Source organism: Anabrus simplex, chromosome 5 (assembly GCF_040414725.1).
Source record: "Anabrus simplex isolate iqAnaSimp1 chromosome 5, ASM4041472v1, whole genome shotgun sequence".
NCBI lineage: Eukaryota > Metazoa > Arthropoda > Insecta > Orthoptera > Tettigoniidae > Anabrus > Anabrus simplex.
This window is the reverse complement of record NC_090269.1, coordinates 348,605,199-348,623,736: the sequence shown is the minus strand read 5'-3', so window position 1 is coordinate 348,623,736 and position 18,538 is coordinate 348,605,199. Positions and strand designations below refer to the sequence as shown.

General features: G+C 44.1%; 1 protein-coding gene across 1 annotated transcript in view; it reads right to left on the bottom strand.

The window, feature by feature from the left end:
* The window catches only part of LOC136874528 (angiotensin-converting enzyme), a 91,628-nt gene extending 73,321 nt beyond the window's left edge, over positions 1 to 18,307 (bottom strand). Inside the window, exons 1-2 of the mRNA XM_068227829.1 lie at positions 18,266 to 18,307; positions 12,558 to 12,728 (exon numbers count right to left, since the gene is read on the bottom strand). Coding sequence (XP_068083930.1) covers positions 12,558 to 12,728; positions 18,266 to 18,307 — 213 coding nt within the window. The remainder of the gene's footprint in view (positions 1 to 12,557; positions 12,729 to 18,265) is intronic.
* Positions 18,308 to 18,538: the final 231 nt, after the last annotated feature.

The window sequence follows — 18,538 nt, the reverse complement described above, 5'->3', positions numbered from 1 at the left end:
ACTGTTTTGTATAACTTTAAAACAGAACTAAAGGTGTCCGACTCGTTGGCTGAATGGTCAGCGAACTGGCCTTCGGTTCAGAGGGTCCCGGGTTCGATTCCCGGCCGGGTCGGGGATTTTAACCTTAATTGGTTAATTCCAGTGGCCCGGGGGATGGGTGTTTGTGCTGTCCCCAACATCCCTGCAACTCACACACCACACATAACACTATCCTCCACCACAATAACACGCAGTTACCTGCACATGACAGATGCCGCCCACCCTCATCGGAGGAAGTGTAAACATCGTCGGTGCTGGTCGTGGCAGGGTGACGTGAACTATCGTTTTTCGAACGGACCAAGAAAGTACGGGCCAGATGGATAGTGCATTCCATTGTTGAAGTTGTACGGACGTTTAATATTCCTCGATCGACGGGGTCATGTGTAAACTGGGAATAAAACACAGAAGGCATTACCACCAACAGTGGGTAGCGAAATAGCCGACAACTGATGCTTAATAATTGCGATTAATGGCATCTGGCTAGAATTTTCCGTAGTAAGAGACAAGTCACACTGACTCAAATCACATCCACATTCAATGCAGGAGGTACCAGCCGCATATCTGGCAGGTCAGTTCAGCATTCTCTAACGTCACTATGGGAGCGGAAGACCTACCGGAATATCCTTGTTAACACTGCGGCACCTGGACGCATGACGTTGCTCAATCGACCCTAGAGGACTGGCGATATGTAGCTTGGCCCGATAAGTTACTGTTCCAGTTGTTTCGAGCTGCCGGTAAGGTTTAAATATGGCGCAGGCCCCACGAAGCCATGGATCTAGTTGCCAACAAGGCACCCTGCAGGCCATGGGGAATGGTCATGTGACATGGACTGGATCTGCTGATACACCTGAACAGATCGTTGACCAGTGACTGCAACACCGAACTGCTCAGTGGCCACTTGCAGCCCTTCATGGACTTCACGTAGCCCTACAACTTTGAGATTTCCCAGCAGGAAAACGCGCCGTGTCGTGAGTTCCAGTATAGCCAGAATCGGTCCTAGGAACGTTCTGAGGAGTTTCAACGACTGCTACAGCCACCTCGTTTGCTTGATATGAATTCTCTCTGGTATTTATGGGACGTGGTGGTGAGGTCCATCCGCACCCAAGACCCTGCACCGACAAATAGCAGGGAGGTGTGGGTAGGTATCCAAACGTCGTGGGTGTGAATTACTCCATGGGTGTTTCTTCCACTTCTAGAATCGATGCCAAGACGAGTTACTGCGCTTGGCCGAGCTATAGGAGGGTCTACACGATACTAGACACCTGTCTCGTGACTTCTGTCATGTAAGTGTAATTCTACAACGCATGCGCAACGTCATTCTAAGTCATTATCCGCCAACTGCTCCGAGCCACCCACATCATTTTTCAGCTGTTAATTATATCACTAGCATTCATTTTACGTCAAAATTATCATTACTATTAAATTTAGGATATTATGTTAAGTTCCACTGAAATCGGTCTGGTCCAGCCCAAATAGTTTCCTTGTTAGTTCACTGTTTATTTATTTATTTATTTATTTATTTATTTATTTATTTATTTATTTATTTACCGTAAATGGCATCTGGGCCGTGGCTCACATAGGCGCAATACGCATCAGATATAGAGGTAAACAAGTAAACTGATGTTTTACAAGAAAATAAACACAAAGTGAGTTATACTCATTATCGAGGTGCAATACATTCACAGTATATAAGTTGCATAGTTAAGAGAACAAATATATTCATAGCATATTATGTCAATGTTTTACAAGTTTGTGCCGAAATACAGAAAACGAAGCCGTATGTCGAATATGCTCATACACATGTGCAGAGTAGTTCCGTACGGATTTGCTGACGTATTTACCCTAGTTGAGTTAGTTAAATCAATGTGAACTGTATTAGCACTCTGGTATTATGAATAAATGTCAGAATTTGTCACACAAAGTACTGGAGTGAACCAAATTATTTCTCAATGTATAGGCCATTACAGCAGAAGCTTTTTGATTTAAAGCATCAAGGTGAACAATATTACAATATTTTATAGATAAGCTCTTGGCATCAATATAGGTAGTTTAAGAAGTATTTTAAATCCTCTCTTGTGTAGAATTTCAATAGTCTGAAATATCTATTTACTGTCCGGCTCCATAGCTAAATGGTTAGCGTGCTGGCCTTTGGTCACAGGGGTCCCGGGTTCGATTTCCGGCAGGGTCGGAAATTTTAACCATCATTGGTTAATTTCACTGACACGGGGGCTGGGTGTATGTGTCGTCTTCATTATCATTTCATCCTCATCATGACGTGCAGGTCGCCTACGGGAGTCAAATCAAAAGACCTGGACCTGGCGAGCCGAACATGTCCTCGGACACTCCCGGCACTAAAAGCCATACGCCATTTCATTTCATCTATTTACTGCAGCATGTCTACATATGAATCACATTTAGTATATGGCTTTGAATAATAGCGTGATAAACATTCTTTAGTAAAGTGTTAGTCAGTTTGTATTTAAGTTTATTAAGAATGCCAATAGCTTCTATTACATATCCCTTGAACCTGATCACTCGAAGAGAGGAATTCGTCAAGAATTAATCCTAAAAAATGTGTAGCTCTAATTCTAGATATTTTACAGTTGAAATTATTTAATGTAATTTCAAGAGAAAGACTGCATGCTGGTTTACGAAAGATTATATAACTGGATTTTGTAATATTAATAGTTAAATGATTTACAACAAGCCAACGCTGAAGTAAAGTAATATCGGACTGCATCCTGATTTCAAGGGTAACCGTGTAAAACACGTTAGTGTCGTCAGTAAATAAATACAATCATCCACACAATTTTTGTAATCCTGTATCATTCATAAATATGAGGAGAAGAATGGCACCTGCTACTGAACCTTGAGGTACTCCTACATTTAAAGGCAGTGGAGCAGTGATCACATAATTTCAGGAATTGTTCTCTGTCTGTAGATCAGAGAGTGATCGGTACAGACTTCCTGAATTCAAAGTCACTTATGATATTGTGTACGGTGGAACTGATACTACTACCTTCTAATGTGTGATTATCAATAGCCATACGCTTATGAATTAGCTTAGTAACCGCTTACTTCACTACGATCCGTAATTTTAGCATAAGAGCGTACTTAGTCCTAGCATTAAGGTACGTACTCCAGGAATTGAAAAATACTATCCCAGCATTTACCTACACTAGTTGTGGAATGAATAACAATATTGGAAAAACTTTTTTTTCAAGTTGCTTTACGTCGCACCGACACAGATAGGTCTTATGGCGACGATGGGACAGGAAAGGCCTAGGAATGTGAAGGAAGCGGCTCTGGCCTTAATTAAGGTACAGCTCCAGCATTTGCCTGGTGTGAAAATGGGAAACCACGGAAAACCATCTTCAGGGCTGCCGACAGTGGGGTTCGAACCCACTATCTCCCGAATACTGGATACTGGCCGCACTTAAGCGACTGCAGATATCGAGCTCGGTATATTGGAAAAACACACTATGGTTTAAGAGGTCTTTGTCCGAGAGCGAACGCTCCATTCGTTTCCGATGTTTCTGTTTGAGAGGTTGAGATAGTGTGGCCAATAGCCTTCTCTACTAATTTGCGTAAAATTCGTGTAATAACCTGTGAAGATGCTATGTAGTACTAATGTGTCTATTTGTATTTAATTGGAGCATGATACCTGTACGAAAAGGTCACTGACATCTCAAAAGGAAAGTAGTCAAGGTTCGAATCCCGGCCAATGTAGGCCTATGTGAAACTATCGAAATGAAAACGTCACGTCCCAATTATTCGGATTTCCCGTGAAAGTGGTATCGCGTGGCTATGATCAGCTATCATATAAAACTGTTAACGTGCATGTCTTTCTTATTTCATTTGGGCTAGAACTCGGAAGAAAATTCCTAAAAGGCCATTCGTTTAAACTGGGAGGGGAAAATATAGTAAAATCAGTCTTAGGATGACAACTTTTAAATCATATCTTATTCTCATGTTCCTCGCGAGGTTAATTGAAACTTTTTTCAATCTTCATACTAGGGCAAGAAGTTGAAGGACGGTTCATGAGAAACCACAGTCGTGTCCTTCCCTGTTAATATCACTATACAGGTGGGGTCCCCTTACAAGCTGGCAATCCCGCTGGTATTCTCTCGAGGAGGGGGGCAGAAAATACATCCACGGTATCCCCTGCCTATTTAAAGAGTGTTGTTGGTGGTGGTAGTCATTATTGTTTTAAGATGAAGTAATAATAATAATAATAATAATAATGTTTTTTGCTAGGGGCTTTACGTCGCGCCGACACAGATAGGTCTTATGGCGACGATTGGGATAGGAAAGGCCTAGGAGTTGGAAGGAAGCGGCCGTGGCCTTAATTAAGGTACAGCCCCAGCATTTGCCTGGTGTGAAAATGGGAAACCACGGAAAACCATTTTCAGGGCTGCCGATAGTGGGATTCGAACCTACTATCTCCCGGATGCAAGCTCACAGCCGCGCGCCTCTACACGCACGGCCAACTCGCCCGGTAAATAATGTTTTAACACTCCCAAGTTGAGAGCCACTGGGGCCCTTTTTAGTCGCCTCTTACGACAAGTAGGGGATACCGTGGGAGTCATTCTACCACCACCACCACCACACACAGGGCGACCTCTCGTAAAAGACAAGTGAAATGGCTCTCGATTTAGAAGCTTGGTGTGGTGACCAGAAGGTTCCTAGCCGACTCTCAAATTGCTTCCAGTTACTTGTGCCAGACTCCTCAATCTTTCCTGTTCAACCTCCTTGTCAACTCTCGTTTTCACCCGACTACGCCGCTGTTAATTTTACGAGGCTCTCTTATCTTTCATTTTCACGCCCTTTTGGACCTGCCTTTTCTTTTGGCGATATCTACATTCGAAGTGTTGGACCGCTTCATTTTTCTGGTTATAGTTAAAACGGGACGGTTGCCTATTTGCACAATATGATGTAAAACAAACAACACCAAAATATTATTTAATTGCGTTGGTACAGAATGTGTTCAAACTCTGCACCATCACGTGCCACACATTGCTCGTAACGTTTCTGAAGATTATTGAACATGTTGTCCGACTCGTTGGCTAAACGGTCAGCGTACTGGCCTTCGGTTCAGAGGGTCCCGGGTTCGATTCCCGGCCGGGTCGGGGATTTTAACCTTAATTGGTTAATTCCAATGGTACGGGGGCTGGGTGTATGTGTTGTCTTCATCATCATTTCATCCTCATCACGACGCGCAGGTCGCCTACGGGAGTCAAATAGAAAGGCCTGCACCTGGCGAGCCGAACCCGTCCTGGGATATCCTGGCACTAAAAGCCATACGACATTTCATTTCATTGAACATGTTGATGAACAACGGTTGCTGTAAGGACACAAAATTCGTATTTCGGGAATATTGGTAGGTGGAAAAGGAATCACTTTTCCCTTTGCGAAAATCAAATGATCATAAATATGTCTCCCGGTCATGACCATCCATCAACGGCTTCTAATTTCAGACCGAGCTCGATAGATGCAGTCGCTTAAGTGCACCCTGTATCCAGTATTCGGAAGATAGTGGGTTCGAACCCCACTATCGGCAGCCCTGAAGATGGTTTTCCGTAGTTTCCCATTTTCACACCAGGTAAATGCTAGGGCTGAGCCTTATTTAAGGCCACGGCCGCTTCCTTCCCAGTCCTAGACGTTTCTTGTTCCATCATCGCCATAAGACCTATCTGTGTCGGTGCGACGTAAAACAACTTGTATAAAATACAATGCTAATTTCAGATAGCAACCAACCATAAGACATGGCCCGCACGGTTGCTAGGTAACATTGTCTAACCATTCGTCAATGACTTACATCACTGCCTGCATGGTTGTTATGGTTACACTTGCGTTACACATTGAGTCGCGTCACGTTACACAAATTTGTGGATGGCCTCCGGACATAAGACATATTTATGCCAATTTATACTTTCAACATGTCCCAAATGTAGGCATCTGGGGCCATGAGATCCAGGTAGCGGGAATGGTACGGAAATAGAGTTCCACGAGAAATTAGGAGATCTCCAAAGTGCTATTGCAGAAAGATAAGTGGCTCTCCGCGGTGTAGACTATAGCTCCATCTTACTACATCTGTTGTCGGTGCAGGTGTACGTTTCTGGTGCGACAATAACACCGCAAATACCGGTACTGCACAAATGGTGTAATAGTGAAGTCTCTGTATACTACCCGGTCCACTGTTTTTAGATTCTATGCAGCATCCTCGACGAAATAAGGGCCCAATATTTCACGACCGGACATACAGTATATAGTTCTTGCAATTTCCTCGTTAACGACCGGCACGCTTTTGAAGCCTAGCTGGCTGGCTGTGTTTACATTCTTTGTCCGCGAAGTGCCAGGATTTTCCCAACACGAGACACAGCGTTGCCAACTTTCCGTTTTAACTACTTAGCCTCTGATAGCGAGCAAGGAAACTAGACAGAACTGCGTGCAGCTGTGTAATACTCGAGACCTGAAAAGCGAGCCGGTTTCTGAACAGGCACGCGTTTGAAGTACTCCTCGTGGACTGTCACTGACAAAGCTAGCATACGATTGGTCAACATCCGTCTGCTATTGGTCACAACAGAGACGTATGTTGGAGAAGTCCATGATTCTTGTTTGTGGTGATGGTTTTTGGGCGCGTCCCCTTTCGCTTACATAACACTAATCCTGTGTGACGGAACTTGTCAACGACATCCAATGATTTATTAAAAGTGGACTGTATACAAATTATTACCCCGGGGCATGGCTTATACCAACTAAAATACTTCATTCTTGATAGCTGAAACACATTATAAAGCACTTAAAAGTTGTATACATATCTTGATTATATCAATTACTGAGAATTCAACCTCGTTCTACTTGTGATGTCAAACATGAAGACAGTATTTTGTCTAACAACAGTCCAAGTACAAGACGCCATACTGGCGGGAGGCGGAAGCAATAGAGTCCAAAGAACTTAAATCATAAAGTCTTGCCAACATTGAAATCTACAAGGGTTAACAAAACATAAAAATCAAGCAGTAAAATCAAGCACGATATGTAACATCGAACATTGTTCTGTTTTTTGGTGCCTCTTTATTAAATCGTTCTTCGTACTTTTCTTTAACGTGAAGTAAATTCGGCCCATTCTAACGCCCCACTCCGCATGACTGGAAATTATTTTCAACGATAAACACCTTCTCCTCTGTTGTGAGAATCGTAATTGCAGAAATCGACACAACCTTGAATTCACAATGTCACTCGATTATATTAAATAAATAAATTAATTAATTAAATAAATAAATAAATAAATAAATAAATAAATTCTAGGGAAATGTGGACAGCAGATGAGCAATAATTTCATTGTGGCTTGTTTTTGCCGCATATCGCATTTCCCTTGAAAAAATAATCATCGCCACCCTGTTAGTAGATTATTTTGTTAGTGATACTGTTTATTCTATTAACAATAGACGAAAGACTGTCTGGAGTTGGTTCAGAATTCTTCATTTCATCATCGTCCTATGAAAAATAAAACCATTTGACGGAAAGAAAGCGACATGGCGACACAAAGCTACAAGTATGTCACTAACGTAGCCTCCAGGAAGAACTTATTTTCGCGAACTGCCCGGAGCTTGCACCATTGAAGGAGCGTCTTTCTGCGCTTGAGTTCTCGTCCGGAACACCTCATAGCTCTTATGAAACGCCCATTACATCGCTTTAACGATAGCAATTAGCTCTCAGCATGGAGTCAGGAAAGTGGCAATACAACCCCAGATTGGTTTTAGGTCATTCATAATGATCTACTGCCATACTATATCTACCTGTTCTTATTTTTTCCAGTAATCAGCACGAACAATATTCTCCAGTAACCAGCAAAATACCTTGATTACAGACTTTAGATGTTTACTTACTTCTTTATTTTTCTAGCTTTTGAACATTCCGATGGTATTCTCTGGAGGAAGGGGACAAAAACACATACGAGGTATCCCTTGCGTATTGTAAGAGTGTTGGTGGTGGTGATTTTGTTTTAAGAGGAAGTACAACTAGGCAACCACCCTCTGTATAACACTAATCAGAGAGAAAAATGGAAGGGATCCGACACTTCAAAAAATGAAAGTATCGGCCAAAGAAAGACTATAGCTACGAAGGACGTGAAAATGAAAGACTCCCTAGTCCTCGAATGCTCCAATAGCGTCGGGGTCGGAAAACAACAAGAGTTGATCATGGGAGGTCGTATAGGACAGATGAAAGTGAGGAACCTGACACTAGCGAAAGCAATGTCAGGACTCAGCTAAGGGCCGCGTACAGTTATTCAGTTCTTCTTCCAGATTTAACCGTGTTGTTGTTTTCTGTACATTTCGTAGAGTTTGCTGACGTTTCGAATACATTGCAGCATTCTTTGTCAAGGCGACTGAAGTACCCCTACTCGTTCCAAGATAAATAATCAGTCTCCCAGGCGCTAATCGACTTCTGCCCTGTTGGGTCATGAAATTCTCAATTAACAATGATAAAATTAACCGAGTTTGTTCATTATAATATGTATGTAATCTTTTCGGAAAGCGAATGATCACAAAAGTAATCCTTTCTCTAATAAATTAATGCCGTTCCTGTATAAAAATCTTCAAACAGTAAAACTGCAAATTAGTATCTGAGAGGTGGTGATTGTTGTTTTAAGAGGAAGTAGAAATTATCATCGGGAATCTAAAATGCTGTCCAACTTCGTGGTTAAATGCTTAGGATGCTGGTGTTTGGTCAAAGAAGTCCATGGTTCAATTTCCAACTGAGTCGTGGATTTTAACTTTAAGTGGTTATTCCTCTGGTTCGAGGATTGGATGTTTGTGTCGACATGAAATTTCATCCCAGGCAGCACCCAATCCTCACAGGTGTGCAGGTTGTCAATGGGCGTCAACTCAAAAGGCCTGCAGCAGGCCTCTCCGGAGGCCACACACGATTTATTATTATTATTATTATTATTATTATTATTATTATTATGGTTACAATTTGCTTTACGTCGCTTCGACACAGATAAAGGTCTCACGGTGGCGACGGGAAAGGCAAGAGCTGGGAGTGGGAAGGAAGCGGCCGTGGGCTTAACTAAGATACAACCTGGTGTGAAAATGGGAAACCACGGAAAACCATCTTCAAGACTTCCGACAGTGGGGTTCGAACCAACGTTCTCCCGGATGCAATCTCAGAGCTGCGCGCCCCCAACCGCACGGCCAACTCACTTGGTCCTACCGCTGTTTTTATGAATCTTACCTAAGAATCCTTTGTAACAAAAAGAGGGTGAAGAGTAAAGTGATCTTCCATGCCTCATAAATTTTGATCGTTGTGGAAAAGTTACTTGTCCTTATACTTGAATGTATTGTCTGTCCCAAAGCGGACAGTGAGCGGTTTCATGACGTGTGATCTAGGGGAGTTACCTTTGTATGAACATGGTGGGGAGGAATTAGGGCGTTTGATAACTTTTATCTTGCCACATCTCTGGATTATACATATTCTGGTAACTACTAGTACTGACACATTGGCCCATCATAGTATTCGAGCTATTCGAGACATGCTATGGAGGCGCTATAGGAATAGGAAGTTCACACATTGAAATGAAAACAGCAGAACAGTCTTCACCGCTGAATGCTATTCGCGGGACGCTTCCATCAGACACTGCCAGTTTTGATAGGTGAAATAAGAGCGGAAGAAATACAAGCTTCTCTGAAGAAATCCTAATCATGGCCGTCGATTGAAAGGCTTATTCTCTTAGTCAACATGCGAATGCAATTTGGCGGTCAGGAGGAAGACGAATTCAGTGAGGATCGTTATAGAGCTCTGGTGCTCTGGTGATATTACCATTCATTCCTGCGTCAGGCTCAGCTTGCCTTAATTGAAAATGTTTTCCAGGACATTCTCAATACCGATGGTGCTCGAAATACGTTGCTTTGTGAATGAGCTATTTTGACTCAAAATAATAAACAGGTCGCGGAAATAAATGGGAAAGTCTTGGCATAAATTCCGGGCGAAGAAAGAAAATATCGGGTGAGTCAGCCACGCTTCACCTTTTTCTATTGTTAGGCATCCCAACGAACGTCCCTAGTGAAGTCACGGTCAATTCTTCTTTGCCGTATACCAAGCAACAATCGCCTTTACTCACTTACTGCACCATCACCTGTGCAAAAACAAGTACTACAGTATGCGGCAGGTATACATCAAACTGCCACACGATTATGTAAAAAGTACGTGACAATTGTAAGCTTTCTGTAGGATATGAAATGAATGCTAAAAACGATGGCATAGTGATAGAAAACGTATGTGCATTTGTGAAGCGGAAATAGTTGTCAATCTAGTACGCTTTCCGGTAAGCTACTCGCTGGAGTTGCCGTGGTATTATAGGTTAAGTCGGCTGCTGCTCGTACAACTTCGTTTGGTAGATGGGTTTGAATCCCTTTTAAGCCCGATAATTTTATTCGCATTTTGTACTTCGAAAATCATCCACAAAGCCAATTTATCCGAATGCCCTTATTAATTAATAACCTCTACCGCCTCAAGGGCAATGTCCTGAAGCGTAAGATTTTGGATCGGGGATACAACTGGAGAGGAGGACCAGTACCTCGCCAAGACGGCTTCACCTGCTGTGCTGAACAAGGGCCTCGTGGAAGTATGGGAATATTGAAAGGGGTAAACAAGGAAGTGGGAAGGAAGCGGACGTAGCCTTAAGTTAGCTACAATCCCGGCATTTACGTGGAGGAGAAGTGGGAAACCACGGAAAGTCATTTCGAGAATGGCTGAGGAGGGAATCGAACTCCTCTCTACTCAGTTGACATTCTGAGGATGAGTGGACCCCGTTCTAGCCCTCGTACTACTTTTCAAATTTCGTGGCAGAGCCGGGAATCGAACCCCGGCCTCTAAGGGGTGGCAGCTAATCACACTAACCACTACACCACAGAGGGGGATATTTATTTATTTATTTATTTATTTATTTATTTATTTATTTATTTATTTATTTATTTATTTATTTATTTATTTATTTATTTTGGCACTATTCTAGGCCATAAGGGCTGTTTTATAAGCAGGGCTGCACGAGGACAGAATGGTTGGGGGTTTGAATCCGCCTTACTCAGCAACAGCCTGTTAGTGCAGTAAGTGTTCGAATAAATGGTCTTCTGCAGTAAAGCACTTTTCAACACGCCGTTGAACTGACATTCGGGCTCGTTGTAGAATTTTAGGTGTTACGGATTCACAGGCTTCCGTAATAAAGTTTCGAAGGCTTTCAGGATTTTCCATCTGCTGAACGTCCACTACATCCTTCAAATAGCCCCATAGGAAGAAGTCCAGTGGTGTCAAGTCGGGCGATCTAGCAGGCAAGGTGACAGGTTCTCCTCTTCCTATCCATCGGCCAGGGTGTGTATTTGCGAACATATGCTGACATGTGAGGGGAAGCTTCGTCGCATTGATACTACATGGTCACCCGCTCTACCAGGGGTGCATCCTCTAGCAGGAATGGTAGTTGGTCTTGAAGAAACTGTAGGTACCGCGGTACCGGGCTCCTGTCAAATGATCCTCAAAGAAATTTGGTCCACTTAGGTGACCGCCCAGTATACCACACCATCGTACCTGAAATGTTGCCTGCCTTACCCAGTGAGGATTCTCAACACTCCAGTAGTGCATATCATGACAGAGCCATTATTATGAAATCGTGACTCGACCGAAAATAAAATGTAAGATACAAACACGGGATCATTTGCCACTTACGTCCGTATCCACTCACAAAAATCAATACGAGTTTCAAAATCTCGTCCGTGGAGCTCTTGATGTAACTGCAGGTGATACGGACGAAACAAACTGGAATGCAAGATCCGTAAAGCCGGGCTGAGTGGCTCAGACGGTTGAGGCGCTGTCCTTCTGATTCCAACTTCGGAGGTTCGATCTTGGCTCAGTTCGGTGATATTTGAAGGTGCTCAAATACGCTAGCCTCGTGTCGGTAGATTTACTGGCACGTAGAAGAACTCCTGCTGGACCTACGAGGTGAGCTAATTAATGCACATGAGACTGTCGTCAGTCAGTACAAAGACAGTCCGCAGTAGACAACAAGGGGAAAGTCAGCTGAATTCCAGGAGACCGCTAAAGTGGCCCGGTTGGCCCCTCATCACCGAAGATGCCGTCTGCAGTTTGCACGACAGCATGTCAACTAGCAGCTCCGACATTGGACTCCAGTATTTTTTGGCGATGAATCCAGATTCCAGCTTTCTACGTCAGATGGTCGTATTCGAGTCTGGCGACGTCAAGGAGAACGAAATTTGCCTTGCAACATTTAGGAAACAGTCGCTTACAGTGGCGGATCAGTGATGGTTTGGGGAGAAATTTCTTTGAACCATAAAAGTGAACTCGTAGTCATTCAGGGGCTATTGAAACATTAGTGCATGATGGAGCTGCAGCATATTCTGCTAGGGCCACCAGGGACTTCCTTGCAACTGGTGGAATTCAAGTAATGGACTGTCCCGCATGTAGCCCCGACCTCAATTGTATCGAGCATCTGTGGAATCTACTTGGTAGGCGTATCCAGAATCACCAACAGCAATCCCGCACACTTCAGGAGCTGACAGCAGCATTATTGGAAGATGGAGAGCCATCCTCCAGGATGCAATCCAGAGGCTTATCAGAAGCATACCACGCCGGCGTGCTGCTGTGCTACGAGACCGAGGTGGGAACACAGAGTACTGAAAAGTGTCAAGTGTAAGTTTCAGTTTGTTTTTAGTTGCATTCAAGTGCAGTGACGTTCGGTTTTGGACCACTGTGTCTGCTTGGGACAATCAAGCGAAAATGTGTGTGCAGGTTTTGTTCATTTTTGGTTTCTGTACAAATAAATGAACATGTTTTGGTTCTGTGTAATCTACGTCTGCAAAATAAAGGCACACAAAGTACACAGTTCAAAAAATTAGGGGAACATGTTTTGTACCGTCTGGTATGTGAACTTTTATTTGGTAGATGGAGTTCCAATAGTCGTACAGCATACCTTGAGATCTTAGCTATTCAGGGTATTTCAAATCAAAGTTATACGCCATCTGTAGGAGTAGACATGTATTAAACTGTCAGGTGACCCCTCAAAACAAAGTCAATAGCGGTGCTTCCGTGTGTCGTTGTGAGGTACACAGACTACTGCGGTCATTTCGGCACGTTGTACGTCAACCAGCACATCCTATGAGACATCTTAACGAAGTTCGTCGCAAGGGCACTTTGATCCAGGAAGGATGGACTTTTCGTCGTGTTGTTATGGATCTCAACATCTCTCCCTCAGTTATTCACCGCTTGTGGAATAGCTACAATGAGACAGGCCATTTCACAAAGAGGGTTGGACAAGGTCGTGGACGCATGACAACTCCACAGGATGACCGAAACTGACCATCTGTGCGTTGCGGCGTCATTCAGCAACTGCCAGAGAACTGCAACAAGACCTCAGGAGGGTCACTGGAGTCACGGTGTCCGACCAGACAGTAAGGAACAGGTTAAGAGAAGTGTCCTTACAACCCAGGTGTCCTCTTCGAATGCTACGTTTAACGCAGCAACATCGCGCAGCTCGCCTTCTGTTTGCCGTACCCATATCAACTGGCAACTTCGCCAATGGAGAGCTGTGTTGTTCACAGACGAGTCCAGATTTCCTCTGACACAACGTGATGGACGTCAACGTGTATGGAGACGCCGTGGTGAGCACTACATGCCAAATGTTGTCCAGGAAGGCGACCGATTCGGACAAGGTTCGGTTATAGTGTGAGGTGGCATCAGTATTGATGGCCGTACGGATCTTGTCGTCGTCTGTGGTAATCGTACCGCTGCGGGGTACATCGAGCAGATACTGCTACAGCATGTGTTGCTTGCTGCATACGGTGCTGGCCCTGAATTCGTACTCATGCACGACAATGCCAGGACTCATGTAGCGCGCATTACCAGAGCTGTCTTGCTAGAACTGGACATTCAAGAGATGGAATGGCCAACAGTGAATCCCGACCTTAAGCCCATCGAGCATGTGTGGGATAGGCTGGACAGAAGTGTTAGTGGGCGTCCTGTTCTACCACAGACTCTTGAAGACCTCGAACAGGCTCTCATTGAAAAATGGGCCCTGATACCGCAACGTGACCTACGTCGACTTATATGAAGCATGCCACGTAGGAGCCAAGCTGTGATAAATGATCGTGGAGGACACACACCATACTGAAGCTCTCCAACTGTGATAAAAGACTGTCATCACTTTGTTTCCTCCCCTATTTGGACATTTCCGTCTGTGTTCTGAAAATGAACGCGAATCCATCGATGTTCTTTTGTACACTTCAACGGTAAAGAATAAAGGTTTATTTGTAATATACCTGGGTGTGAGGTATTGTTTTGTGGAGCATGGCATACGTTCAAAAACATGTTCCCCTAATTTTTTGAACTGTGTATTACAGCCGACCAAAAGTTTGATACGGATTTTTTGTGAGCAGTATATATTTAGCGCTCGTGGGATTTGAGCTCACTTACCAACGGCACATGAGTGAACACGTCTGTGCTTAGGTCATTGCACCACAGTGACTGTTCACTTGGAGTTATCATAAACCGTACTTGGAAGTAAAACTACTTCCCGTTTCACAAAATCTCACACATTTTCTATCAGTATGCCATCGCTTAACCCCGGAGGCCCGGTTTCGATTCCCGGCTCTGCCACGAAATTTGAAAAATGGTACGAGGGCTGGAACGGGGTCCACTCAGCCTCGGAAGGTCAACTGAGTATAGGGGGTTCGATTCTTTCCTCAACCATCCTTGAAGTAGTTTTCCGTAGTTTCCCCACTACCCTCCAGGCAAATGTCGGAATGGTACCTAACTTAACGTCACGGCCACTTCCTTCCCTCTTCCTTGTCTATCCCTTCCAATCTTCCCATCCTCTAACAAGGCCCCTGTTCAGTAAAGCAGGTGAGGCCGCCTGGGCAAGGTACCAGTCCTTCTCCCCAGTTTTAACCCCGTACCCAAAGTCTCACACTCCAGGACACTGCCCTTGCTGCGGTAGAGGTGGGATCCCTCGCTGAGTCCGAGGAACCAACCCTGGATGGTAGACGGATTAAGAAAAGTAAAAAGAATGCCATACCTTTCAGCGTTAATTTCATGTACAGTCGAAAGCTTACTGTGATGACGCAGTAAGTGCTTTAAAGGAGACTGCAGCATGGTATACGGCAAAGGAGAATTGACCATCAGACTTGTGACGTTCGTTGGAATGCGTAACAGAAATAGTTAGGTGCAGCGGACTCATCCGGTATCTGTCAATTAATTGTGGTGAAAAACAACGATGCAGTTCATTATCCAGGTGAGTTCCTGAATGATATTTCTGCACCTTGCCTGCCAGCATATGAGATTACATTAAACACAGGAGTGCCGATAATGCTTTTGAGGAAAGTAAAAGCACCCAAATTGTGCAATGGTACTTACCTAAATGACATAAGGACGTTGAAATGAAAACCTACAACCTGTTTTCCAGTCATTGACCGGGTCAGGGATGGAATAAATGAAGCTCCATCTTGCGGCGAGGATAGGAGTGCCGGCTGCCGAGGCCTGTCGAACTTCTCTGGTGCAATGATTGATGACTGATAGATGAAATGAAATGATAATGGAGTGTGTTGCTGGAATGAAAGGTGACAGGGAAAACCGGAGTATGCGGAGAAAAACTTGTCCTCCCGCCTCTGCTTTGTTCAGCACAAAATCTCACACGGAGTGACCGGGATTTGAACCATGGAACCCAGCGGCGAGTGACCAACGCGCTGCCGCCTGAGCCACGGAGGCTATAAGGACGTTATACTGGAATATCAGTAAGGCCGATATTTTAAGAGGTAGTGGAATAGGCGAAACTGTACTTAGATCACGTATTTGTCCCATTCCTAGCAGTTATCGTTCCCAATTTAAATGACTTCAGTTCCTAATAAGTGTCTACTTTTGGCATGTCCATAAATAAATCACACGACCAAACGTTCAATATGTCTGAGGTAGAGCTTGGAAATCCAGGATGTTTCTCTGACGGGCAATTGTACGTTGCTTTCTTTTGAGTCAGATTCTCTAATTGGCCTTTTTTTTTTACGTATTTTCAAAGGAAAGCTACTTCAAGCAATTTTTTAAAACATATTTCTTTTACGCCGCACCGACACAGATATGCCTTATGGCGATGATGGAATAGGAAAGGGCTAGGGGTGGGAAGAAAGCGGTGGCCTTAATTTACATCCGCAGCATTTGCCTGCTGTGAAAATGGGAACCCACGGAAAACCATCTACAGGGCTGCCGATAGTTGGTTTCGAACCCACTATCTCCCGAATGCAAGCTCACAAGCTGCGCGACACTAACGACGCGGTCAGCTTACTTGGTGATTTTTTTTCTGGCTTATGGACAATTAGATGTTGTAGCGAACATAATACACACAAGGATTCTTGAACAATACATTAAAATGCAGGTACAATACCCGCTCAGTGCATGTACTGTACGGCTCTATGGCTAAATTATTAGCGCAATGGCCTCTGGACCAGGGGCTCCCGGGTTCGATTCTCCATTGGATCGGGGATATAAACGTTCATTGGTTAATTACAATGAATCGGGGAATGGCTGTGTGTGCCGTCTCAGCATTCAAATTTATCACAGGTAGAGCAACATCCTCAGACACGCGCAGGTCGCCTTTACGTTAACTCGAAAGATCTGCACCAGCCCTCTCCGGAGACCAAAAGAAAATAATAATAATAATAATAATAATAATAATAATAATAATAATAATAATAATAATAATAATAATAATAATAATAATATGTCCGCCTCTGTGGTGTAGTGGTTAGTGTGATTAGCTGCCACCCCCGGAGGCCCGGGTTCGATTCCCGGCTCTGCCACGAAATTTGAAAAGTGGTACGAGGGCTGGAACGGGGTCCACTCAGCCTCGGGAGGTCAACTGAGTAGAGGTGGGTTCGATTCCCACCTCAGCCTTCCTGGAAGTGGTTTTCCGTGGTTTTCCACTTCTCCTCCAGGCGAATGCCGGGATGGTACCTAACTTAAGGCCACGGCCGCTTCCTTCCCTCTTCCTTGCCTATCCCTTCCAATCTTCCCATCCCTCCACAAGGCCCCTGTTCAGCATAGCAGGTGAGGCCGCCTGGGCGAGGTACTGGTCATACTCCCCAGTTGTATCCCCCGACCAAGAGTCTGAAGCTCCAGGACACTGCCCTTGAGGCGGTAGAGGTGGGATCCCTCGCTAAGTCCGAGGGAAAAACCGAACCTGGAGGGTAAACAGATGATGATGATGATGATGATGATAATATAATAATAATAATAATAATAATAATAATAATAATAATAATAATAATAATAATAATAATAATAATCTTCTTAGTCCTTTTACCCTCGAGGGTTGGTTTTTCCACTCGGACTCTACCGCCTCAAGGGCAGTGTCCTGGAGCGTGAGAATTTGGGTCGGGGGATACGACTGGGGACGATGACCAGTACCTCACCCAGGTGGCCTCACCTGCAATGCTGAAAAAGGGCCTTGTGGAGGGGATGGGAAGATTGGGAGGGATAAACAAGAAAGAGGAAAGGAAGCGGCCATGGCCTTAACTTAGCTACCATCCCGGCATTTGTCCGGAGGAGAAGTGGGAAACCACGGTAAGCAACTTCGAGGATGGCAGAGGTGGAAATCGAACCCACCTCTACTCAGTTGACCTCCCGAGACTGAGCGGACTCCGTTCCAGCCCTCGTGCCACTAGTCAAATTTCGTGGCTGAGGCGGGAATAGAACCCGGACCTCCGGGAGTGGCATCTAATCACGCTAACCACTACATTATTATTATTATTATTATTATTATTATTATTATTATTATTATTATTATTATTATTATTATTATTATTATTATTATTATTATTATGTATATCGCATTAAAGTCGCGTTCATAGATGGAATATTATTCTTCTCTGGTTATATATGAGCTAGTTTCCTGTGGACACGAAGATTGACCACGTGATGTGCAAGGTCAGCAATCATTTCAGGCTGCCTCACGTCAAGGGAAAGTGATTCGCATGCTCTTTACACCGGGCGGGGTTCATTATTCAGGCAGGGAGGATGTCAGATAAGCTATGCTCTTCTTAGAGACGGAACTCGACTTAATTATTCCTTCACGTAATATGATTGTTTTTATAACGAAGGTTAAGTACAAGGAAGTATTTTTTGTAAATGCGTCTTAAGCTCAGGTCTAACGCGACACGTGCCAAATTACTTCACGCTGTAGCTCTTGAATGTTGTCAACGTTCACAGCCATTGTTCGTCTAATTAATCGTACATTCGCCACATGTAAAGGAACCTTTATTCTAGCTTACCTCCATAGTTTCCATAAACACGTGGAAGTGATCAAATTGGACAACAACCCATAATTTATGCAAGTGATTTTATTTTCTTCATTAACTTCTGACGTTCCGCCTCTGTGGTGTAGGGGTTAGCGTGATTAGCTGCCACCCCCGGAGGCCCGGGTTCGATTCCCGGCTATGCCACG